General features: G+C 39.7%; 1 protein-coding gene across 3 annotated transcripts in view; it reads right to left on the bottom strand.

Moving 5' to 3' along the window:
- The window catches only part of PNPLA8 (patatin like phospholipase domain containing 8), a 56,387-nt gene extending 30,043 nt beyond the window's left edge, over positions 1-26,344 (bottom strand). The window contains exons 1-4 of one of the 3 annotated variants that reach the window (XM_005886669.3): positions 26,203-26,344; positions 16,249-17,263; positions 15,972-16,121; positions 2,111-2,262 (exon numbers count right to left, since the gene is read on the bottom strand). In XM_005886669.3, coding sequence (XP_005886731.2) covers positions 2,111-2,262; positions 15,972-16,121; positions 16,249-17,154 — 1,208 coding nt within the window. In that variant the 5' untranslated portion in view covers positions 17,155-17,263; positions 26,203-26,344. Of the gene's footprint in view, positions 1-2,110; positions 2,263-15,971; positions 16,122-16,248; positions 17,401-25,745; positions 25,887-26,202 lie in introns of those variants that run through there. The other 2 variants (XM_005886668.3, XM_070369598.1) reach the window with 2 other exon arrangements.
- Between the last annotated feature and the right edge of the window lie 375 nt (positions 26,345-26,719).

Genomic DNA, 26,719 nt, shown 5'->3' with positions numbered 1-26,719 from the left:
TTCCCATCCTCGCTGCTTTCTCATAGTCCCCTAAACCAGGGTCTCCCAACAGCACATCACTGACATTTGGGCAAGATGTTCCTCTGCTGTAGGAACTATGCCAGGCATTGCAGGGTATTTAGCACCAACTGTTCTCTTCTAAATTGACTAATAAAACGAAATCAAATACTCTTTGGTCACAAACCTCTTTTCACTCTATAGATCCCTCACTCTAAACAGACATTTGAATGCTCTTTAAGGTTCTTATTTCAGAACTCAACTCAAATGTTATTTCTTCAAAAACTCACAGTCATGATCACTCTTTCAAACAGCACTGTTACACTCTATCCTTTCACTCTGCCTTATTTTTCTTCATAGCACACATTATACATTTCTGTTTTTCTAGTTGTTATCTCTTAAAGGAAGAGTAGAGATGGCAGGGAAGTAGAACACAAGCTAGAAATTTTAGGGGGAAAAGATTTATAAAACCAAGCCAAAGTGTCTAGCCAACAAATAATAAGGAACTACACAATTAGCAAGCATGGATGGATTGCCAGTAGTAAGAAAGGAGTCAGATGGTGAAACTGGTGAATTTTACCAATTGGTGAAAGGAGATGGTGAAATCTCCTTCTGAGCTAAGAATGCATTAAATATTTCTTGTGTATACCAGAACTGGTGTCTGCAAGATGTAGGGAGTCAGGAAGTTACTGATATAGGCTCCTTTTCTAACAATCACCTTATTACTAGGTGACTAATATATATAGGTAAGATACACACAATAAAAGAAAGGTAACATTACATAACATTGCCAAAATTTTAAGAGAATCATTGTTGACAAACTGTCCTAAACTACCAAAAATGTCTGAGAAGGTAAACTAAAACATAAGACTAGGTCACATTAAAATAACAGGAAATTCAGGTATATGTTAAAAGAAGTTCTTAGATTGATAAATCAGTAAATCGAGAAAAACAATTTCATGTTTTACTTTAGAATTTGGTTTTATAATGTCATAATTATACTGAATCAATTTAAAAAATTCTTACAATTGATCTGATCTACAGGTATTTTTTTTCAACTGATGTATAATTGCACACCACACTGTTTTAGTTTCCCATGTACAATGCAATGATTCAACATCTGTATGCACTGCAAAATGACCGCCCCATCTGTCACCATAGAAAGTATAACATTTTTTCCTTGTGATGAGAACATTCAAGATTTACTTTTTAAAGCAACTTTCAAATTTGCAAATACAATATTATTAACTACAGTTCCTATGCTGTACACTACATCCCCATGATTTACCTATTTCATAATTGGAAATTTGTACCTTTCACTTCTCTTCATTCATTTCACCCACCCTCCAACCTCCCTTCCATATGGCAACCACCAAGCTCTTCTCGGAGTCTTTGAGTTTTCTCTTGCTTTGTTTTTGTTTCTTATATTTCATATATAAGATCATACAGTATTTGTCTTTCCCTGTCTGACTTATTTCACTTAGCAAAATAACCTCAAGTTCTACCTGTGCTATCACAAATGACATTTCATTCATTTTTATGGCTAAGTAGTATTCCTGTGTGTGTGTATACACATATCCCTTACATATTCTTTACCCATTCATCAATGGACACAGATTGTTTCTACATCTTGGCTACTGTAAATAATGTTGTAACAAACAAAGGTACATATATATCTTTTCAAATTAGTGTTTTCATTTTCTTCTGATCAATACTCAGAAAGTGAAATTGTTGGATAATATGGTAGTTCTGTTTTTATTATTTAGGATCTATAGGTTTAAAAAGACTATTTTGCTAATACACTAGTGGACAGAGACAAGAGTCTTATAGTCACCAAGGGGGTGAGGGTTGGGGAGGGATGGAGTGGGAGTTTGAGGTTAGCAGATATAAGCTATTATATACAGAATGGATACACAACAAAGTCCTACTGAACAGCACAGAGAACTCTCTTCAATATTCTACAATAAACCATAATGGAAAAGAATATATTATAAAAAGAATGTATGTATGTATAACTGCATCAACTTTGTTATACAGCAAAAATTAAAACAATACTGCAAATCAACTAACTTCATTAAAAAGAATTTTTTAAAAATCATTTTTCTAGCTTTACCTGGTTCCTCCACCATCAATTGAGAGAATCCGGATTCCTCGTCCTTTCACTGGATCCACATAGCCAATTAACGCCAAAATTTCTCTAACTGCAGCCTGTAGAGTTTCATCCTTAATTTGTCTCAGTCGTAGTAAATAAGGAATAATTTTTTCCTATATTGAAAGTAAAGACATTTTGCTGCTTTTGTCACAAGAGTGAAAATATATGATTGTTTTAAATCAACACATGTAGATCATCTCATGTAACCAGAATGCCAGTGTTTATTACTTTCTCAGTAATCTTAAATGATAGACTAGCTTTTCACATATTATTGTCAACTAATATCTAGGATGTATTTGTCCTAATATCCAGGCCAAAAAGTAACTTCAATATAAATATTTTTTAAAAGGTTCAGTGCTTAAAAATTGGAGAAAATGCCATTTGCTTAACACATATTTACAAAGTACTGTCACAACAAAAGATTAACGTCATATAGTTCATACAATATTTTGTCCGAATCCTAAAGAAGACGAAATTGCTTCATTGTAATTATTGGAAATTAAACTTGTTATTAACAGAAAAAAATAAACCATCTCATGTATACCGCATATGGAATACAAGGGTAGCTCACTGTGAAATATGAACAACTGTTAATAAATAAAATTAAGGTAGAAGGTAAAGGGTGATCATTATAAACAAGTAATTAGTTTAAACAAACTTGGGACCTCAAGATTCTAAGCATTCAACTTCATATTGTTGATCAGGCAGGAGATTAAATAAATCCTAGGAAAATTCTGAAAGAGATGGGAATACCAGACCACCTGATCTGCCTCTTTAGAAACCTGTATGCAGGCAGGAAGCAACAGTTAGAACTGGACATGGAACAACAGACTGGTTCCAAATAGGAAAAGGAGTACGTCAAGGCTGTATACTGTCACCCTGCTTATTTAACTTATATGCAGAGTACATCATGAGAAATGCTGGGCTGGAAGAAGCACAAGCTGGAATCAAGACTGCCGGGAGAAATATCCACAAACTCAAATATGCAGATGACACCACCCTTATGGCAGAAAGTGAAGAGGAACTCAAAAGCCTCTTGATGAAAGTGAAAGTGGAGAGTGAAAAGGTTGGCTTAAAGCTCAACATTCAGAAAACGAAGATCATGGCATCCGGTCCCATCACTTCATGGCAAATAGATGGGGAAACAGTGGAAACAGTGTCAGACTTTATTTTCCTGAGCTCCAAAATCACAGCAGATGGTGACTGCAGCCATGAAATTAAAAGACGCTTACTCCTTGGAAGGAAAGTTATGACCAACCTAGATAGCATATTCAAAAGCAGAGACATTATTCTGCCAACAAAGGCTATGGTTTTTCCTGTGGTCGTGTATGGATGTGAGAGTTGGACTGTGAAGAAGGCTGAGCACCAAAGAAATGATGCTTTTGAACTGTGGTGTTGGATAAGACTCTTGAGAGTCCCTTGGACTGCAAGGAGATCCAACCAGTCCATTCTAAAAAGAGATCAGCCCTGGGTGTTCTTTTGAAGGAATGATGCTCAAGCTGAAATTCCAGTACTTTGACCACCTCATGAGAAGAGTTGACTCATTGGAAAAGACTCTGATGCTGGGAGGGATTGGGAGCAGGAGGAGAAGGGGACGACAGAGGATGAGATGGCTGGATGGCATCACTGACTTGATGGACGTGAGTCTGAGTGAACTCCAGGAGTTTGGTGATGGACAGGGAGGCCTGGCGTGCTGCGATTCATGGGGTCGCAAAGAGTCGGACACGACTGAGCGACTGAACTGAACTGAGGGGTTCTATGTTGAGTTTTCCTGAGCTTCTCTAGCTATTATACACAGAAGCATCTCATCTTGTCAGCTCCCCAAGTTTAAGAGAACAACTGAGTCACAGCTATACTTGTGTTTTGCTGTTCTTCAGTTGCTCAGTCATGTCCAATTCTTTAAGACCCCTGGACTGCAGCATGCCACACTTCCCTTTCAATAAATAAAGTGACTTCACAATGCTGCAATCATTTTGTCTACTATGATAAATCAGATTTGGAAGGGGGATAACTGCTGGGAAGTATAACTTTTCTTCCCTTGAGGAACTTGCTGATTTGGGGAAGGAAAAAAGGATTGAAAAGCTGGGCTTGGTTCAGACAGCGGGCCATGAACGGAGGCCAGAGAAATCAGCTGAGCACTTAGAATCTCAAGGGTTTGGAGCCACAGTACTGAAGCCTTGAGGGGCCTTAGTCACATCACTGGTTTCACCTCAAGACATTCGCTCGATTCTTTACGTGAAATGACAAGTTCAAAAACTAGAATGAATATGGAATGGGATTTTCTGTAGTTTTGAGATTTTAGTGGTCAAGAGGGTGGTGATGGTAGAGAACACACCAGGTTCTCAACTAAAAGTCCAAGAAGAATATACCCTAAAAATAGGGCAAACCACAGGTGCAAGCCAATTGTAAGCCAGCCATGACCCAGCTCTGACCCTAACTTAACTGAAGCTATCAGTGCCTCACTCTGTATGTAAAGGAACAAACAGACTATCTCTGAAAAAAGAAATCATCTGATACAGTCTAGATCCTATGCAATTTTTAAAGTTTACAACATCCAGCATCCAGGAAAATTATAAGGTATGTGAATCTGGTACCAAATGACCAAACACCAAAAGGTGATCTTGACATTATTAAAATATAATAAAAATAACATTACTATCCACAAACATGTGTGTGTGTGTGTGTGTGCACATGCGTGCTCAGTCCCATCTGACTTTTTGCAACCCTATGGACTGTAGTGCACCAGGCTCCTCTGTCCGTGGAATTCTCCAGACAAGAATACTGGAGTGGGTTGCCATTTCCTCCTCTAGGGCTTCTTCCCTACCCAGGGATCACACCCAAATCTCTCACATACCTAGGAATTAAATTTTCAAAAAAATCTAACAAAAGATATACAAGACACCTACACTGAAAAGTTTTTAAATATTAAGTGCCCTGGTCTGAATATTTGTGTCTTCTCAAAATTTCATCTGTTGAAATCTTAACTCTCCCAGAATGACAGTACTAGGAAGTGAAGACTTTGGGATGTGCTTGGTCATGAGGGTGGAGCCTTTATGAACAGGATTAGTGCCCTTATGAAAGAGGCTCCAGAGAGATCCCCTGGAGACTCCACCAGGTGAAGACACAGTGAGAAACCACCCGCTCTGAACCAGGAAGAGGGCCATCATCAGAAAGCAATCATGTTGGCACCTTGATTTTGGACTTCCAGCTTTCAGAACTCTGAGAAATAACTGTCTGCTCTTTCTAAGCTACCCAGTTGGTGGCATTTATTACAACATAGCATCCCTAATAGACTAAGATGTTGAGGGAAAATAAAAACAGTCCAAATAAATGGAAGAAGATACGATTTTTCAAGGCTTGGAAGACAATAAAGACTTAATTCACCACAACTACTCCATAAATTTAATGTAATCTCAGTATGGTTTTCTTATTTTATCAAATTCCCCAAGAAAAAGAAATGAAAAAAAAAAAAAAAAAAAGATTGTTTGAGGAGGACTTACATATATCTGAGGAAAGAAGAGAAGTAAAAGAGAAAAGGAAAGATATGCCCATCTGAGTGCAGTTCCAAAGAACAGCAAGGAAAGATAAGAAAGTCTTCCTAAGTGAACAATGCAAAGAAATAGAGGAAAACAATAGAACGGGAAAGACTAGGGATCTCTTCAAGAAAATTAGAGATACCAAGGGGACACTTCATGCAAAGATGGGCACAAAAAAGGACAGAAATGGTACAGACCGAACAGAAGCAGAAGATACTAAGAAGAGGTGGTAAGAATACACAGAAGAACTGTACAAAAAAGATCTTCCTGACCCATATAATCAGGATGGTGTGATCACTCACCTAGAGTCAGACATCCTGGACTGTGAAGTCAAATGCGCCTTAGGAAACATTACTACAAAGTTAGTGGAGGTGATGCAATTCCAGGTGAGCTATTTCAAATCCTAACAGATGATGCTGTGAAAGTGCTGCACTCAATATGCCAGCAAATTTGGAAAACTCAGCACTGGCCACAGACCTGGAAAAGGTCAGTTTTCATTCCAATCCCAAAGGACAATGCCACAATGCCAACGATGTTCAAACTACCGCACAATTGCACTCATTTCACATGATAGTAAAGTTATGCTCAAAATCCTCCAAGCTAGGCTTCAACAGTATGTGAACCAAAAACTTCCAGATGTTCAAGCTGGATTTAGAAAAGGCAGAGGAACCAAAGATCAAATTGCCAACATCCGCTGGATCATAGAAAAAGCAAGAGAATTCCAGAATAACACCTACTTCTACTTCATTGACTACACTAAAGCCTTTGACTGTGTGAATCACAACGAAGTGTGGAAAATTCTTCAAGAGATGGGAATACCAGATCACTTTACCTGCCTCCTAAAAAAGCCTGTATGCAGGTCAAGAAGCAACAATGAGAACCAAACATGGGACAATAGACTGGTTCCAAATTGGCAAAGGAGTGTGTCAAGGCTGTATACTGTCATTCTGTTTATTTAACTTATATGCAGAGTATATCATGTGAAATACTGGGCTGAATGAAGCACAAGCTGGAATCAAGAATTCTGAGAGGAATATCAATAACCTCAGATATGTAGACAACAACACCCTTACAGCAGAAAGCAAAGAGGAACTAAAGAGCTTCCTGATAAAGGTTAAAGAGGAGAGTAAAGAAGCTGACTTAAAACTCAACATTCAAAAAACAAATATCATGGCATCCAGTCCCATCACTTCATGGCAAATAGACGGGGAAACAATGGAAATAGTGACAGTATTAACAAAATAAATAAAAATAAAATAAAATAAAAATAATAAAATAAAAATCATTTATTTATAATAAATAATAAATATAATAATAATTTATTTTCTTGGGGTCCAAAATCACTGTGGACAGTGACTACAGTCATGAAATTAAAAGATGCTTGCTCCTTGAAAGAAAAGCTATGACAAATCTAGACAGCATATTAAAAAGCAGAGACATTACTTTGCCAAAAAAGATCCATATAGTCAAAGCTTGGGTTTTTCCAACAGTCATATATGGATGTGAGAGTTGGACCATGAAGAAGGCTGAGTACCAAAGAATTGATGCTTTTGAACTGTGGTGTGGGAGAAGAATCTTGAGAGTCCCTTGGATTGCAAGGAGATCAAACCAGTCAATCCTAAAGGAAATCAATCCTGAATCCTCAATTGGAAAGACTGATGCTGAAGCTGAAGCTGAAGCTCTGATCCTTTGGCCACCTGATGTGAACAGCCAACTCATTGGAAAAGACCTTGATGCTGGTAAACATAGAAGGCAGGAGGAGAAAGGGACGGCAGAGGATGAGATGATTAGATGGCATCACCAACTCAATGGACATGAGTTGGAGCAAGCTCCTTGAGATGGTGAGGGACAAGGAATCCTGGTGTGCTGCAATCCATGGGGTCACAAAGCATTGGACACAACTGAGCAAATGAACAACAGCAAAGCTGATTCTAAAATTTATACAGAAGCACAAGTGCCAAGAATAACTAAGCCAATTATTAAGAGGAAGAACAATGTTGGAAGATTTATACTACAGACATCAAATCTGTTACAAAGCTACAATAAACTGGGCTTTCCTAGCATTTCAGACAGTAAAGCATCCACCTGCAATGCAGGAGAGCCAGGTTTGATCCCTGGGTTGGGAAGTTCCCCTGGAGAATGAAATAGCAACCCAATTTAGTATTCATGCCTAGAGAATTCCATGGACAGAGGAGCCTGGTGGGCTACAATCCATGGGGTTGCAAAGAGTCGGACAGGACTGAGAGACTAGCACACACAATAAATTAGACAGTACAATATTTAAACAAGGATAAACAATGTATTTACAGAAAAGAATACAGTGTTCAAAAATATATCCATAAATAATCACCTGATTTACAATCAGATCAGATCAGTCGCTTAGTCGTGTCCGACTCTTTGCGACCCCATGGATTGCAGCATGCCAGGCCTCCCTGTCCATCACCAACTCCCGGAGTTCACTCAGATTCACGGCCATTGAGTCAGTGATGCCATCCAGCCATCTCATCTTCTGTCGTCCCCTTCTCCTCCTGCCCCCAATCCCTCCCAGCATCAGAGTCTTGTCCAATGAGTCAACTCTTCGCATGAGGTGGCCAAAGTACTGGAGTTTCATCTTTAGCATCATTCCTTCCAAAGAAATCCCAGGGCTGATCTCCTTCAGAATGGACTGGTTGGATCTCCTTGCAGTCCAAGGGACTCTCAAGAGTCTTCTCCAACACCACAGTTCAAAAGCATCAATTCTTCGGTGCTCAGCCTTCTTCACAGTCCAACTTGCACATCGATACATGACGACAGGAAAAACCATAGCCTTGACTAGAAGGACCTTTGTTGGCAAAGTAATGTCTCTGCTTTTGAATATGCTATCTAGGTTGGTCATAACTTTCCTTCCAAGGAGTAAGCGTCTTTTAATTTCATGGCTGCAGTCACCATCTGTAGTGATTTTGGAGCCCAGAAAAATAAAGTCTGACACTGTTTGCCCATCTATTTGCCATGAAGTGGTGGGACCGGATGCCATGATCTTCGTTTTCTGAATGTTGAGCTTTAAGCCAACTTTTTCACTCTCCACTTTCACTTTCATCAAGAGGCTTTTTAGTTCCTCTTCACTTTCTGCCATAAGGGTGGTGTCATCTACATATCTGAGGTTATTGAGATTTCTCCCGGCAATCTTGATTCAAGCTTGTGCTTCTTCCAGTCCAGCGTTTCTCATGATGTACTCTGCATACAAGTTAAATAAACAGGGTGACAATATACAGCCTTGACGAACTCCTTTTCCTATTTGGAACCAGTCTGTTGTTCCATGTCCAGTTCTAACTGTTGCTTCCTGACCTGCATACAAATTTCTCAAGAGGCAGATCAGGTGGTCTGGTATTCCCATCTCTTGAAGATTTTTCCACAGTTTATTGTGATCCACACAGTCAAAGGCTTTGGCATAGTCAATAAAGCAGAAATAGATGTTTTTCTTGAACTCTCTTGCTTTTTCTATGATCCAGCGGATGTTGGTATTTTGATCTCTGGTTCCTCTGCCTTTTCTAAAACCAGCTTGAACATCAGGAAGTTCACGGTTCACATATTACTGAAGCCTGGCATGGAGAATTTTGAGCATTACTTTACTAGCGTGTGAGATGAGTGCAATTGTGCAGTAGTTTGAGCATTCTTTGGCATTGCCTTTCTTCGGGATTGGAATGAAAACTGACCTTTTCAGTCCTGTGGCCACTGCTGAGTTTTCCAAATTTGCTAGCATATTGAATGCAGCACTTTCACAGCATCACCTTTCAGGATTTGGAATAGCTCAACTGGAATTCCATCACCTCCACTAGCTTTGTTCGTAGTGATGCTTTCTAAGGCCCACTTGACTTCACACTCCAGGATGTCTGGCTCTAGGTCAGTGATCACAGCATCGTGATTATCTGGGTCGTGAAGATCTTTTTTGTACAGTTCTTCTGTGTATTCTTGCCATCTCTTCTTAATATCTTCTGCTTCTGTTAAGTCCATACCATTTCTGTTCTTTATTGAGCCCATCTTTGCATGAAATGTTCCTTTGGTATCTCTGATTTTCTTGAAGACATCCCTAGTTTTCCCATTCTGTTGTTTTTTCCTCTATTTCTTTGCATTATCACTAAAGAAGGCTTTCTTATCTCTTCTTGCTATTCTTTGGAACTCTGCATTCAGATGTTTATATCTTTCCTTTTCTCCTTTGCTTTTCGCTTCTCTTCTTTTCACAGCTACTTGTAAGGCCTCCCCAGACAGCCATTTTGCTTTTTTGCATTTCTTTTCTATGGGGATGGTCTTGATCCCTGTCTCCTGTACAATGTCACGAACCTCATTCCATAGTTCATCAGGCACTCTATCAATCAGATTTAGGCCTTTAAATCTGTTTCTAACTTCCACTGTATAATCATAAGGGATTTGATTTAGGTCATACCTGAATGGTCTCGTGGTTTTCCGTGGCGACGAGAGGAGTTACCCCGCGTCCGAGGTTAGGGGTGGCGGCCGGGAGGAGCTACCCCATGCCCCCACGCCCGAGGCCAGGGGCTGCGGCCGGGAGGAGCAACCCACGCCCGAAGCCAGGGGCGTCGACGAGAGGAGTTACCCGGAGTTACCTCCTGCTCTGGCGCAGGAGGACCTAGAGGAGCTATCCCACATTGAAGGTCAGGAAGGGCGGCAGTGAGGAGATACCCCTCGTCCAAGGTAAGGAGCAATGGCTGTGCTTTGCTGGAGCAGCTGTGAAGAGATACCCCACGCCCAAGGTAAGAGAAACCCAAGTAAGACGGTAGGTGTTGCAAGAGGGCATCAGAGGGCAAACACACTGAAACCATACTCACAGAAAACTAGTCAATCTAATCACACTAGGACCACAGCCCTGTCTAACTCAATGAAACTAAGCCATGCCCGTGGGGGCAACCCAAGACGGGCGGGTCATGGTGGAGAGATCTGACAGGATGTGGTCCACTGGAGAAGGGAATGGCAAACCACTTCAGTATTCTTGCCTTGAGAACCCCATGAACAGTATGAAAAGGCAAAATGATAGGACACTGAAAGAGAAACTCCCCAGGTCAGTAGGTGCCCAATATGCTACTGGAAATCAGTGGAGAAATAACTCCAGAAAGAATGAAGGGATGGAGCCAAAGCAAAGAGAATACCCAGCTGTGGATGTGACTGGTGATAGAAGCAAGGTCGGATGCTGTAAAGAGCAATACTGCGTAGGAACCTGGAATGTCAGGTCCATGAATCAAGGCAAATTGGAAGTGGTCAAACAGGAGATGGCAAGAGTGAATGTCAACATTCTAGGAATCAGCGAACTGAAATGGACTGGAATGGGTGAATTTAACTCAGATGACCATTATATCTACTACTGCGGGCAGGAATCCCTCAGAAGAAATGGAGTAGCCATCATGGTCAACAAAAGAGTCCAAAATGCAGTAATTTGGATGCAATCTCAAAAACGACAGAATGATCTCTGTTCGTTTCCAAGGCAAACCACTCAATATCACAGTAATCCAAGTCTATGCCCCAACCAGTAACGCTGAAGAAGCTGAAGTTGAACAGTTCTATGAAGACCTACAAGACCTTTTAGAACTAACACCCAAAAAAGATGTCCTTTTCATGATAGGGGACTGGAATGCAAAAGTAGGAAGTCAAGAAACACCTGCAGTAACAGGCAAATTTGGCCTTGGAATACAGAATGAAGCAGGGCAAAGACTAATAGAGTTTTGCCAAGAAAATGCACTGGTCATAACAAACACCCTCTTTCAACAACACAAGAGAAGACTCTATACATGGACATTACAAGATGGTCAACACCGAAATCAGATTGATTATATTCTTTGCAGCCAAAGATGGAGAAGCTCTATACAGTCAGCAAAAGAAGACCAGGAGCTAACTGTGGCTCAGACCATGAACTCCTTATTGCCAAATTCAGATTTACAATGACACTCTGCAATAAATGGTGCTAGTCAACTGGATATAGGCATTTCACAAAATCAAGGCTCCTACCTCACACTATACAATCAAACACTATACAATAGTTTGATTGTATACTATAGATGAATAGTATATATGTAAAAGTAAAAGCAATCAGGTTTCAGAAGCAAACACAGGATAAATCTTTGCCTGATTTTAGAACAGGCAAAGATTTCTTAAATAGGACACAAAGTGCTAATCATAAGTAAAATATTTAAAAACTGTAGTATATTAGAATTAAGAACATCTACTCATCAAAAACCATTAGAAAGAAAGAAAACCATTAGAAAGGCATTTCACAAAATCAAGGCTCCTACCTCACACTATACAATCAAACCTATTCTAGATGAATATGTATATGTAAAAGTAAAAGAAATCAAGTTTCAGAAACAAACACAGGATAAATCTTTGCCTGATTTTAAAACAGGCAAAGATTTCTTAAACAGGACACAAAGTGCTAATCATAAGGAAAATATTTAAAAACTGTAGTATATTAAAATTAAGAACATCTACTCATCAAAAACCATTAGAAAGAATGAAAGGTAACCCACAGAGTAGGCGAATATATTTATAAGACACATACATGTATAACATATACATATTTTATAATATATAAAGACATATCCATAATTGATAAAGAAAATTTCCAGGTCAAACAGAAAAGGCTGATCAACCCAATGGAAAAATGAGCAAGACCTGGACGAGGCACTTTATGAGGGCAGCAAACAGTTCAGCTCCGTTGCTCAGTCATGTCCAGCTCTTTGCGACCCCCATGGACTGAAGCACACGAGGCCTCCCTGTCCATCACCAACTCCTAGAGCTTGCTCAGACTCATGTCCAATGAAGTCGGTGATGCCATCCAACCATCTCATCCTCTCTCGTCCCCTTCTCCTCCTGCCTTCAATCTTTCCCAGCATCAGGTCTTTTCCAATGAGTCAATTCTTCACATCAGGTGGCCAAAGTATTGGAGCTTCAGCTTCAGCAGTAAACAAATGGCCAATAAACACTGGAAAGCTGCTGAACTTCACAGGTACCAGAGAAGTACAAATTAAAGCCACAATTTAAATCACTAAACATCTAACAAAATGGCTAAAATAAGAAGATAATATAAGGCATTGGAGAGGAGGAAGCATAACCAGAAGGCTCATACAATCCCGGTGAAAGTATGAACTAATAAAAGCACTTTGCAAAAGCATCTGGCAGTGTCCACTAATATGAGAACAGGCATACTCTACAAGCAGGACTACTGCTGTTGCTGTGCTTAGTTGCTTCAGGCGTGTCCGACTATGCGACCCTATCGACTGCAGCCTGACAGGTACCTCTGTTCACGGGATTCTCTATGCAAGAACACTGGAGTGGGTTGCCATGACCCCCTCCAGCGTATCTTCACGACCTAGGGATGAAACCTTGGTCTGCTGCATTGCAGGCAGATTCTTTATTGCTGAGCCACCAGAAAAGCCCAAACAGGACTACTACTCTTATGTTTTCCAAAAGATACATCCCAGAAGTACTATTCCTAAATATTTCCAAAGAGGAAGCTATCCAAATGTCCACTACATTGTACTATATTCATACAACAGAATACATAACAATGAGAATAAATGTTCCTTAGCTACACTCATCAGTATAAAGGTTCTCACAAACATAATGCTGATGGGGGTGGGGGGACATAAAAGAGCACATTCTGTATCATTCCATTTATATAACAAGCAGAAAGAGGTACTACTCATCTATACTGCTAGAAAACTGGTCAATCTTTTTAAAGAATGATTGGAAGGGAGCATAAAGAGGCTTTTAGAAACATTCTGTTTCTTAACTGGGGTGGTCGTTATATAGATGTGTTCAATTTTTGAAAATGTATGGAGCTGTATACTTATGTATATTTTCTCTGTATAATATTTTTACAAAAATTTCAAAAAAGACACAAGAAACAGCTTGAAGGGCACCCTACTAGTCAAAGTTAAAATAAATCACACATTAAAAAAAAGGATGGGGGAAAGATTATGGAAACACAACTTATGAAAAATTATGAGTTAATAATGATAATAAAAAGAAAAAAACACCAAGAATTCATCTCATCACTGAAGCAGCTTTTAGAGCAAACTCTTTACTTTGAAAACTGGTGACTAAGTAGAACGAAATTACGCATTTCTTTTATTTTTCCTGCAACATTGATTTCTGAGAGTAACCAAATAGCTTTAGATGGGCGAAGAAATCTCCACTTTTACAGGAAAATGTCAATTATAAGGCAGAAGGAATGACAGAATTAGAAATTTATCGTTCTGAAACCCTAATAAAATGACAAGTTTTGGAAACAATTAGATTAACAGTTGGTGGACTGATACTTCTAGCCTAACTGTACAGTGAAAAGATAAGACTGTAATCTTCCAAATTCAGTGATCAACCTTAGCATTACTAATTGTTGTTCAACCAATTATGTTTTGACATGATGCAACATGAGGTACATAATATCATCTACAGTATACTCCAACAAGAAAACGCTCAATGCAATCAAGTCTTTATATTTAAATTCCAATGTGCAAGAAACAAAAAGGAAGAAGGAACACATCAACAATACCAACAAAAAGGAAGCCAGGTAAATTCGGAAGGTTAGCCACTCTACAAGAAAATATGTATCACATTTCTCCAAGGTATTGAAGGGTCCCTAGATTTAAGGTCAGTTATGAGTTCTCAAAGTTTCTATTAACAAAACAGGTCACAACAGACTAAAACTGAAAACTATCCAGAAATCCATCAACATTACCATGAGTAAATAAGCTACAATACATTCACACAATGGAATAAGAAAGAAACAAGAATGAATGACCTACAACCACCCACAACAATGTAAAAGATTCCTACCAGTGTGCTGAGTGACAGAAACAACAGTTTACATAATGTACAAAAACAGACAAAACTAATTTGTGATCCCTTTTTTGGGAGACTGTGACTGAAATGGGGTCCAAGGGAGACTTCTGCAGTGCTGACAAATTCTGCTTTTCATCTGGGTGCTGGCTATGTAAAGGTGTATGGAAACTCATTGAGCTTTATAACTGCATGTGTATCATATTTCAATAAAATGTTTTTCTTAAAAAGTTCATTAAAGTATGCATCTTTATCTTAGAGGTTTGCTTTCAGTGTATCACCTAAATGTTAAAATGACTTAAAAGCATATCCATATTTGGAAAATTTATCTTTTAGATAAGAGATTACATATATATGAAAGATAATTCCAAATTCTATGAACATGATATTCTAAAGTTTAGCTATTACAATATATGTATTGTATGAAATTTCAGAGAGAAAATTAATTTAAAATGTGTAACTCTTTAGCAAGATTGTTATCAAACTGCTGAATAAATATGAACTAAGTTAACTGACAATTTTCTGGATGGCAAGTAAAAAATACGCACTGATGGATCTCTAACAAAATATTAATGCTGTCTATTCTTTATATGACATGTCCAAATTGTTAATTATATGTTACTAATAATCTTAGTACAGAGGTAAAGAGACATCATTCACATTTTATGGTATTTCAGGGCTTCCCAGGTGGCACTAGTGGTAAAGAACCCGCCTGCCAATGCAGGAGACATGAGACAGGTTCCATCCCTGGGTCAAGAAGATCCCCTGGAGAAGGGAATGACAACCCACTCCAGTACTCTTGTCTGGAGAATTCCATAGACAGAGGAGCCTGGCAGGCTACCGTCCGTGGGGTCGTGAAGAGTCAGACACAACTGAAGCAACTCAGCACACATGCTAGCATGAAAACAGTCTGCTTAAGTAGATCTAAATTATTTTCACTGTTTTATATTTGAAAAAACTGAGGCAAAGAAAATCTATTTGTTTTATTAATAGAATCACAAGTTCAACTGCCAATAAGATCATAAAAATTTTTAGACTTTCAAATACAGAAAGATCATGAAATAAAAACAAGCAGTTGTTTTACTTATGAATTACAAACTCCTGTCCGAAGAGTAGCTGCATAACATAAACACTTAACATTGCATTTAAGAAAACCTTGGTAGCTATTAGGCAATTCAACTAATACACTGAGATATATCTTCTATTTTAAAATGGTGGAAGTATCTTAAAAGTATAGATATGAATACTAAGAGCATAACATATTACAGAAGAAAAATGACCATTTAGTGCAATGCATATCACAGAATAAATGGGTAATTACTGAGTATGTAAAACACCACACACATGATAAAACCACAAAAATGTTTAAACAGAAAAATGAAAGGTGTCTCCTTCCCCATTTCAGAAGGCGTACTAGTACTTTTATTCCAAGAAAAAACCAGATTAAAGGTAATCAAAATTACCTTGACAGCCACTCCTTTTCCCTCAGGAAATTCTAGAAGATGGAAAGTCAGTTCTTCAACCCTATTAATGCAGAGCCTTGGGTCAGTTGTTCTTCTTAATGCTTGAACTAACGCCCGAGTTCTGTTATCAATACTCACTCTGGCAATGATCTGCAAAGACATATTAAAATATGTATGATTCAAGTATGAAAACTGCTCCAGTGATACCAACAGATGATCAAAGTTCTTAAATCACAGTAGGAAATGAAACTTAAAATCACAATGAATAACGACTTGCCTTTTCTCGCTGAAGAGATAACCGCCTTTTCTCCTCTGCGTTTTTGTCTTTGCTGACAGCCTGCTCAGCTTTTGTCGCCTCTTCCTGGTCTTCTAACTGACTCTTTGAATCATACTTTAGTTTGGGGACAAGTCCACCAATATAACCACCTACTAAGGCTTGTACACCTTCCGTGGGACGAGAGAGAAAGTTAGCAATACTCTGTTTAGTAGAAATGGGGAGAACCTCAGGTGTTCCACTGGGACTTCCAGGCTTGTCCTCAGAATATAAAGAAGCTTCTGAATCTAGCTTCTTATCAGACAGGATGCCAGGATCTGGAGAACTGGGTTTCTCATCTTCAACCTTTTTAAGTTCAAGTTCTGATTTTTCCTGGAAATGTTGATCTTCCTTCTGTTGAGACATTTTTTCCTCACACTTGAAGTATGAATTAATATGACTTGACAAAAAGTAGAATGACTCTCCAAATTTTGTGGTTATATTACTTGTGTAATGAAAAAGGCTTGGTTTACCTATATCGTCTTTCTCTATAACCTGACTTTCCTTCGCTGGAATAGAACTCTTTTCTGCTGACTTGTCACTATACTTTTTCAGAAACTTGATGGTTTGTTTAACGCTTTTCTGTTTTAACCAACTGCTATCTGTCACTTTTCTTAATATTCGAGAACTTGGCTTAAGTTGAGCTAAACGAGAGATCATTTCATTTTGTTTGCCAAAAACAGCCTTTGAAACAGAGTTCAAAGTATTTTTAATACGGGACATACGAGGGCTCACTTTTGTAAGTCCCTTGGGAGCAGAAGTGCTAAGTCTCAAGATTCCAAGATGTAAACCATGGTGGCTTAGGGGGGAACAGTGCTTACTGCAAGAATGAGCTTCACTTTTGGTCCATTTACATCTTATTCTGCTCATATGAACACCTCTCTGTAGACTGATGTGGCTTATCCTCCAGTAATGTTCAGGTGAGCACAAGAAAGGCAGCTGCTTGCTCCTCTGCTTCCCACAAAGACTTCTCGCATTACTAAGGAGGTAAATATAATATAAATCTATAGTCAAATTAATAGACATAACTTAAAAATTACTTATTTTCTATACGTTATGACTTTCACTTCATTCCTGAATGCTTCATTTAAGAAATGCCATAATTCATGGTCTTACCTAAAATGGCAAGAAAAAAAAAAAAAAAAAAGATTAGGATTCAAGGTAAAACTGAAGTTGGGGAAGAGATAAAATATATTACATTACTTGAACTAAACTCAGGAACTTGTCTCAAAAGAAGATAGGACAATATATTTTCATGATGGCAATAGAGATTTCATTTTTAAGCAAATAGAAGGTAATTAATGTTTTAGTATAGAAATCAATGAGAAAACAAGTGAATAGTAGGATGTTTCATGGAAACTAATTTAGAGAAGCTACCGGATAAATAAGGTCTCCTACAACACAAAACCGAACATGCAACTGTGAAACAAAATCTATATTCATGGTAAGACAAGGAAAACTTAAACATAAAAGTTCTTCTCTGCCCCTTGGCCTCCTTTCTACCTGCACTCTCTGCCTACCACACCTCCCCCACCAGCAGGAATACCTGCTCCACATTCACAGCAACATTCTCCCAACATCAGCAAGACAGAACATCTTTTCTTGACCTTGTAAAGGGCCACATGACCCGCTGTGCTGGTACTTAAGTCTGGATTACGCAAACTGTCGATATACATTATTTTATGTACAGCCCTCGGTTTCAAAACATCTTATATACACTGTGTCTCAACTTCTAACAGCTGGAACAGTTCTCAGAGTTTTCTGAGATACTCTTCCTGGGTTATAATCCTCAAATTTGGCTCAAATAAAATCTCCCAATTCTTTCTTAGACCTGCTGATTAATTTTTCATTGACACAATTTAAATATTCTACTGTTTTTCTTCTTTATTATTAAAGTCTTATCTAGTTTATGTGACACTAGACTTTAAGTTCTTCGAGGACAATAGTCAAGTCTCATACTCCTATTCACTGCAAACCATTTATAGAATATTTAATGTGAAACTTAGTCCCCCTGAAATCGAGTTCCTCTGTCGAATTTATTAACCTCTATCCAAAATGCTATTCTCCTGTCCAACACCTGTTCCCTTCAGGATTGAGGCATATCAAAGAAAAGGGGGGACTGAAACCAACCAGGACCCTATGGGACCCTCCCATGCATGAAAGCCTGTGTCTCCAATTTCTTATTAGTAAGAAAAAGGCCTTCAGCCTCTGAGACCCTCCCTGAGTTCCAAAGGGCAGATTCAAACAGTTAATTAAGACAGTGAGGGAATGCAGAAAGAGACATCAGTGCAGAGATGGGACAGGGTCCTGGTTCATCCTGGGGGGATGTATATAACAATCTTACAGAAATCTCTGAGTTCTTCTACAGGAACTAAGGCCCCTCCCCGGGAAGACGATAGTAATGGCAGGCTGAGCACAAGCCCTAAGACCCCAGACTGGCTGGAACCAGAAAGCTGATGACTGAGATTCCTGGGACACCATTTTGTCACCTCAACCTATCAGAAGAGGCCTCCCCACAAATTTTGCTTATAAAATCTCTTCCCCTAAACCCATCAGAGTTCAGGTCTTTTGAGCAGGTGCTGCCAGCTTTATGGCTCTTGCAATAAACCCTTCTCCCACTCCAAACGTGGACATTTCAGTTTGTCTGGCCTCACTGTGTGTTGGGCACACATTCAACAACTTGATGCCAGATATAGTCCTAAATGCTGAGACCACAAAGAGGATACCAAGAAACTTTCAGTCTAGAGCTTGAGATAGCTTGTAAAGATTTCACGGTCTAGTAGTGACTGCTCATTTAATCAAAGAAGTCAGACTAGAATAAACTACGTGCGTACGTGCTAAGTCGCTTCAGTAGAGTCTAACTCCTTGAGACCCTATGGACTGTCCGTGGGATTTTTTTAGGCAAGAGTACTAGAGTGGGTTGCCACACCTTCTCCAAAACTATGTGCAACACCTAATAGACAAGGGGCTCATAACCACAACATAAATGCCATTTAAAACAGATATTCTGTTCTTTCAATTGGTAAAATGCAAATAGCTGATAATATCCAGTACTGATAATAACCTGGGGAAATGGGACACAGAGGGCTACCTGACAGAATTTAATGAATTTTTAATAGCTATCTATCAAAATTTTAAAGGCACATGTTCTTTGATTAGTAATTCCAGTAATTCCACCATAAAGAATCTATCCTACAGAAATAACTGCACAGGAGTACAGGTACATACACACATTCTTTGCCACACTGCTTGAAATATCAAAACACTGATCAACAACTCTTTAGTGTCTTCTAGAAAGGGATGGTTAAATAAATTACAGTACATAACATATAATACAATGAATTACAATGTAATGTTACATAGCAGTTAGGAACTAGATGATCCAATGTATCCAATGTATATATCCTTTATATACAGTATAGAGAGGAAGGCAAACTGCAATAACATATGTAGGAATATCATACACACAAGGATACACAGATGTAGACACAAAGGTATTATGTAATACAAGAAAACAAAAACCTATATATGCAGCTGAAATCTGTGGCTACACACACACACACACATTCTGAAAGGGTAAGCATCTGTTTGTTTATTCCTGTGAACTGAGATGTGGAATTGAAAAAGAAGGGCTTTCGAGAGAAGGGCTTTGGAGAAGGGCTTATACTTTTGGATGGATTCTATTATTTACAAAGAGAAAGCATCATATTTGTAATTTAAGAAAACAATGCAATGCACTTTAACAGATGGTACTGTATGAATGGAAGACACAAAGAGTAGACATCCAGGTCAGTCTGAAAAAAAAAGATGCGATGCTGAAAACTGGGCAAAAAAGTAATTCATCACATGGTAAAAGATCAGAGAGGAAGGAGAGAATTCTAAATAATGGGGAAAACAAACACAAACAAACAAAAAAAAGCATTTAAGAAAGTACACACAATATAAGCAAAAATTGCAAGCAGTCAATTCTTTCTAAGACCTGGAGCCACTAATGAGGGACAGGCCAAAGGTGATACTGCAAAGACAGGAGGAGCCAGATTATGAAGGGTCTGACAATCTTAGCAAAGAGATTAAAGATCAAACTGTCAATGAACTATGTTAAGCAAAGGAATGACATTAGGAAGATGCTGCCAGCAGATCTCTGACAGATGGAGTAAGGGGACAAGACTATGAATGACAGGAACCAAGAACCCATTGTGATTCTTCAGAAGATAGTCTGAACTAACATCTTTCCAAATTGCACGTGAGCATACTACTTTAAAATCTGTAGAGGGGAGGAAAGAAAAAAAGCAAACCTATGTGCCTTGCTGGCTCTTCTGTACCCCTCAGGATGTGCAGTCAATGTAATAAGCTGAATTAACACAAAAGTTCCACCATCCCCAACACAGAAATACATGATAAAATACATCTAAAGGACTCGTGGATAAAAAAGCTACACTCAAAACTAATAATGGACTCCTGTAATTCAACAACAAAAATCAATTAAAAAATGGGCAAAGGACTTGAAGAGATGAAAGACATCTTTCTCCAAAGATGACATTCAGTAAATTTAAGCACAAGAAAAGATGAAAAACATGACTGATATGAGAGAAATACAAATCAAAACCAACTGAGGTATTATCCCACACTTATCAGGATGGCTATTACCAAAGAAAGAAAAGAAAAGAAAAAAATACCTGAGAAATAAATTCTGTTGTTTAAACCAAAAAACAGAACAAAACAAAAATGCCAGAAAATATCAAGTGTTGATAAAGATGTGGAGAAGCTGAGCACTGAACCGGAGCACTGTTGGTGCAACTGGAAAATGCTGTAGTCACTATGGAAAATAGTAAAACGCGACATTATAAATCAACTACACTTCAATAAAAGTTAAAAAACAAAAAACCAGTATACCAATTCCTCACAATATTAATATAGACCTACCACAAGATCCAGTGATCCTAGGTATATATTCAAAGAAACTGAAAACAGGGACTTAAAAAGTGTGCACACCGATGTGTATCATAGCACTCATAACAGCAGAGGTGGGAACCATCCAAATGTGCACCAGTTAAATAAACAAAATGTGGTATATGCACACAATGGGCTGTTATGCAGACTGGAGAAGGAAGGAAATCCCCCCAAGCGCTAACGTGGAGGACCTTTGAGGACATTAGGCAAAATAAAACGAACAAGTACTATATGACTCCACTTACATGAGAGCTCTAGAACAGTCAAATTCACCAAGACAGACAGCAGAATGATGGTTACAGGGCTAGAGGAATGGGACAGAGGGGAATTGTTTACTGGGTAGGGTTTCAGTTCTACAAGATGAAAAAGTACTGGAAATTTGTTTTATGACAATGTGAATCTACTGGATGCCACTGAACTATACACTTAAAAATGATTAACATATTAAATTTTATGATTTTTTTTTACCACAATAAAGTTTTTTTAAAAAAGAAACCCCCAATAAAACAAAACCAACAGTGGAAAACCCACGGTTGAAGAGGCATCACATACCTGGATCTGCAGTCACATTTCCTTTAAGGTGCATTGACTAAGCAATGGAAACTAGTCTGAGCTAGGGAACTCCATGCGGCCTCTGCTGAGTCCACTGAAACCACCGTGGAAGGACACTTCCGAAGCTCAGGCAAGAGACTCTCATTCAGCAACCCCCACTGAAGATGAACTCACAGTTAAAGAACCATCACTGCAAGAGACTACTGGCAAGTACAGCCAACAAGAAAAAGTGTAACCGAGATTAGAAATAATAGAAAATAAAGTAAGTAGGTTTAAGGCATTCAGTGATAGAACAAAAATAAGGAAGCAAAAAAAAAAAAACTGTACAAAATGTACAGGAAGAGTAAAATTTTAGAAACGAAAATTCCAGCTGCAAGCTAGTTACTAGATGTTACTGTAATATGATGACAAAGAAAGGATGAAAATAAAGGAATAGGGGAAAATATATACCAAGGCCTATATAATCAAAAGAAAGCAAAAAGCACTTTAAAGCAAAAGCATTAAATAAGATTAAAAAGGCATACTATTTCATAGTAAAAGGAATAATCCATTTATTGAGAGTTATTAAACCCAGTTTCCTAGGTCTTGGAGGACAAGACAACTTATTAACAAACAAGTAACTAATACAATGTCTAACAACAGATCAAGAAGTACCATGCAGAAAAATAAAGCTGGAGGCTGGGGAGAAAAGGGCCCAGGGAGGGCTATTTCAACTGATGTAGTCAGGAGAAGAATTGAGTTGACATGTTACTGGAGACCTGAATGAACCAAGTAAGCAAATTATTTCAAAGTGTCCAGGAAAATAGCACTCAAGACAGAGGAAAAAGCAACCAAAGCTTTGGAGACAGGAATGAACTTTGTCTATTCAGGAATAATAAGAATAAGCTAGTTAAAGGAAAGTAAGAAATAGGAAAAATGGTAGACATGGGTCCAAGAGTCAAGCAGAGAACAGAGCTATAAAAGCCAGGATTACAGTAAGGGATCTTCATTGTTTCTTTCCAATAAGAGATAATCCTCAAGACCAACTAGAATACACCTATCAACCTGGCAAAGAAATACAGCATAGAAAGCAAATCTGAAAAGGGGAACAATTAAGGGAAGTCTAGACAATCTCATGATCATACAATTTTAGAACACCCCTCTAGAAAGACAGTTATCAGGCCAAAACTGCCAAAAAGAGCTGTCAACAAAATCAACAAGCTGAATTTAACTGCTCCCAAATCACAACACTAGTAAATGCAGATAAGGGTTTGGAGAGCAAATTGAGCTGAGACAAAAGTTAGATTGCAAACAGATAAAGAAGGTAAACTGTAAAGTGCCATCATCAACTGAGAAAAGAGCAGGAGGACCAGACTCTATCAGTTCAGTTCAGTTCAGTTCAGTCGCTCAGTTGTGTCTGACTCTTTGCGACCCCATGAATCGCACCATGCCAGGCCTCCCTATCCATCACCAACTCCCGGAGTTCACTCAGACTCACGTCCATCGAGTCAGTGATGCCATCCAGCCATCTCATCCTCTGTCGTCCCCTTCTCCTCCTGCCCCCAATCCCTCCCAGCATCAGAGTCTTTTCCAGTGAGTCAACTCTTTGCATGAGGTGACCAAAGTACTGGAGTTTCAGCTTTAGCATCATTCCTTCCAAAGAAATCCCAGGGCTGATCTCCTCGCAGTCCAAGGGACTCTCAAGAGTCTTCTCCAACACCACAGTTCAAAAGCATCAATTCTTCGGCGCTCAGCTTTCTTCACAGTCCAACTCTCACATCCATACATGACGAATGGAAAAACCATAGCCTTGACTAGACAAACTTTGTTGGCAAAGTAATGTCTCTGCTTTTGAATATACTATCTAGGTTGGTCATAACTTTCCTTCCAAGGAGTAAGCGTCTTTTAATTTCATGGCTGCAGTCACCATCTGCAGTGATTTTGGAGCCCAGAAAAATAAAGTCTGACACTGTTTCCACTGTTTCCCCATCTATTTGCCATGAAGTGATGGGACCGGATGCCATGATCTTCGTTTTCTGAATGTTGAGCTTTAAGCCAACTTTTTCACTCTCCACGTTCACTTTCATCAAGAGGCTTTTGAGTTCCTCTTCACTTTCTGCCATAAGGGTGGTGTCATCTGCGTATCTGAGGTTATCGATATTTCTCTCGGCAATCTTGATTCCAGCTTGTGCTTCTTCCAGTCCAGTGTTTCTCATGATGTACTCTATTTATAGGACAGTACAAATACAGATGCAGGCACAAATAGAAGAGTGAGGCTTAGACCAGCCACTGCGGATGGAATGAAGTTATAACTAGAAGAAATTCAGGAACTGCTAGGTGGAGGCTCCGCTAAGGACGGAAAGAATTAATTTATGGGGGACTTCATTTGGTTATACTGCAATTATGGAGACATGAAGTGACAGAGGTTTGGACTGGATTAAGATAAAAGTTCTATAATGGAGATGACTATTGCTCTGAGCCACACTTTGAAAATGGAGCAATCAACAAAACACAGCACTTGGTGACAGGAAAGAACAGGGTAAGGAGAAGGGGGTGTAAAGACAACTTAAGGGTTTTAATCAGAGAAACAGGGAGAATGCCATTTGTGGATATGAGATAGCTTGGAAGGGGGCCAAGTTAATAAAAATTTCTTGGTTTTACAGAATATAGAAACAGTGGGGCATTCACATGGAGACTACAGGAACATAGGCTGTTGGATTTATGTTTGGAGTTACTAGCACAGTGACAGCAGAAATCATAAGACTGGATTTACCAAAGAAGGATATACACTTAATTCTTCTCCAGAATTTGGGGATCGCAAAATTTGATAAAAGTTTCTCTTCCTCATAAAAATGCTTATCTGCATATATACACTATATTTCCCAAGACATTTCAATATATTTACAGAAGTACTAAAGTAGTCCTTGGCTTTCAAATTTTAAAATTCTGGTGTAGCGAGAACAAGGGTAGAGCCTTGACAGCCATTCAGAGTTAGGAAGAGGCAGTTTGCCAAGCAGAAAAAAAAAAAAAAAAACACAAGAGAAAAGACATCCAGAAAAGCTCAGGGCAATGGCAGGACGTCCGAAATAGTACTGGACAGTGTGAATGAAATAAAATATAAGACATGGGAAATAAAGGTCAGAACTAAGACATGACAGGAGGATGTCCCGCTAAGAGTTCTATGACCTTTTCACAAATATACGTTCCACACACCAAGCAGTAAGAACCCTTCCACACAAATCCTCCGTCATTATTACTAAGCAAAAAAACAACTCAAAAGATGTACCTTGATTAACTCTGCACTTGAAGCAAGTAAACATATAAACTAGTGAAAGTGATCTTTTCATCCAACTTGACTTGTTAAAAGGACACTGCTCTCAAGGTTTTAATTACGATCTGACCCAGGAACAGAGAAAAACAAGATCAACATCGAGAAAAAAGTTTAAGAAAAATGATGAAGAAAGAATATATTCTTACATTCAAAGCACAACTAATGTGCACAAGAGATTTGACATAAACAGCTACAATGGGCATTAAACTCTCGGGTCTCAGTGCACTAAACGTTTCTAAAACTCCCGGATTTAAAATTCTTTGTATTTCACTGTCTTAACAACATTTCCTTGATACACTAAAACCTACTTTTGTCATTTTTGAAAGCTCAATAATCGGGACTGTAGATTGGGATGCAGTTCAAATGGGATGTTACCAGAAGTAAAAAGCACCACTTTAAATAGGATTATGTGATAGCTCCTCATCTAAGTTTTTCCTAGGTGTCACCACTTTTTATTTAAAGGTATCATAGTATTAGGTATAGAAACCAGTCTCCTCCCCGCATGATGATTTACATGACAGCGACTGGAAGCAGTGCAACACACCTTCACCTATTAAACAGCACACATCTGAAACCGACTAAGCAACAGGAGCTGGGGACAGAGTTCAGTGTGGGTGGGGTTACAAAGAAACTGCTGATAATTAAATACCTGGAGCAGCCGACTCATCAGGTGCACTGACAGTGGTGAATCACGTAGGCAGAGGAGGGACACGGTTTTGACAAGCAACCGGGAACTGTCGGAGCACCCACTGCCCACGGGAAGTCAGACAGACTCAGGGAACCTCGGCTGCGAGGCTCGGGGGTGGAACAGACAGCTCGGGGCTGAACCAGAAAAACCTAAACAGTCTGAGCCGTGCGAACCAGCAAAGCCCACCAGGCCAGAAGACGAGGAGACTATCGCGCACCCCTCAGACCTGGGACCTGCGGACCCTTCCGGTGCCCGGTCGCCTTCTGGAGCCCGGGTCCGGGCGTCTCCCCGCCCTCTCGCCGTGGAAGCGCCTTCCGAGGAGAGGTAAGAAGTCGCGGAGGGCCAAAGGAGTCCCCGGGGCGACCCGCAGCCTTCTCCCCTAGCCTACCGTCCCGCCGGCCCCCCACGGGCCACCTACCGGGATGCAGGCCGCAGCTACTTGGGCGGCAGGGGCGACGCGCCTTTTCCCCGTACGTGCGTCCCCTCTGCCCGCCAGCATCAGCTGAGCTTCCAGCACAAACACCCAGGCAGCAGCTGGGGTGCCACCCTCCCCCAGCTCCGTCCCGCCCCAGCGGAAGTGACGCAGGGCGACCCGGGTCTACTCGCCGACCGGGGAGGAGCTCCTTCGCCTCGCTGAGGCCTCTGCCTGCCCGTCAGCCGCCGCCCCGCCCCCTCCCCAGACATGCGCAATAGAGCACGGCTGAGCGCTGGCGGGAGACGTGCGTGTGTGCACGCGCCTGCGGGCACCAGGAGAGGCGCCGCCTGGGGACCAGCCATGGGAGTTTCTCTGGCTCGGCGGGCTTGTGTGCGGGGCTTAGTACGCGATCAGCTGAGCTAAGCATCTATCTCCTCGTCTATTGAGATTTTGTCCGCTCTCCTTCAGGTTCTCGGAATCCAGGCTGCGTACCAAACGCCTGGAGGATGGTGAGCGGCAT

Source organism: Bos mutus, chromosome 4 (genome assembly GCF_027580195.1).
Source record: "Bos mutus isolate GX-2022 chromosome 4, NWIPB_WYAK_1.1, whole genome shotgun sequence".
NCBI classification, from domain to species: Eukaryota; Metazoa; Chordata; class Mammalia; order Artiodactyla; family Bovidae; genus Bos; species Bos mutus.
Note: the sequence above shows the minus strand (reverse complement) of the source record. Positions and strands in the feature narration are given on the sequence as shown.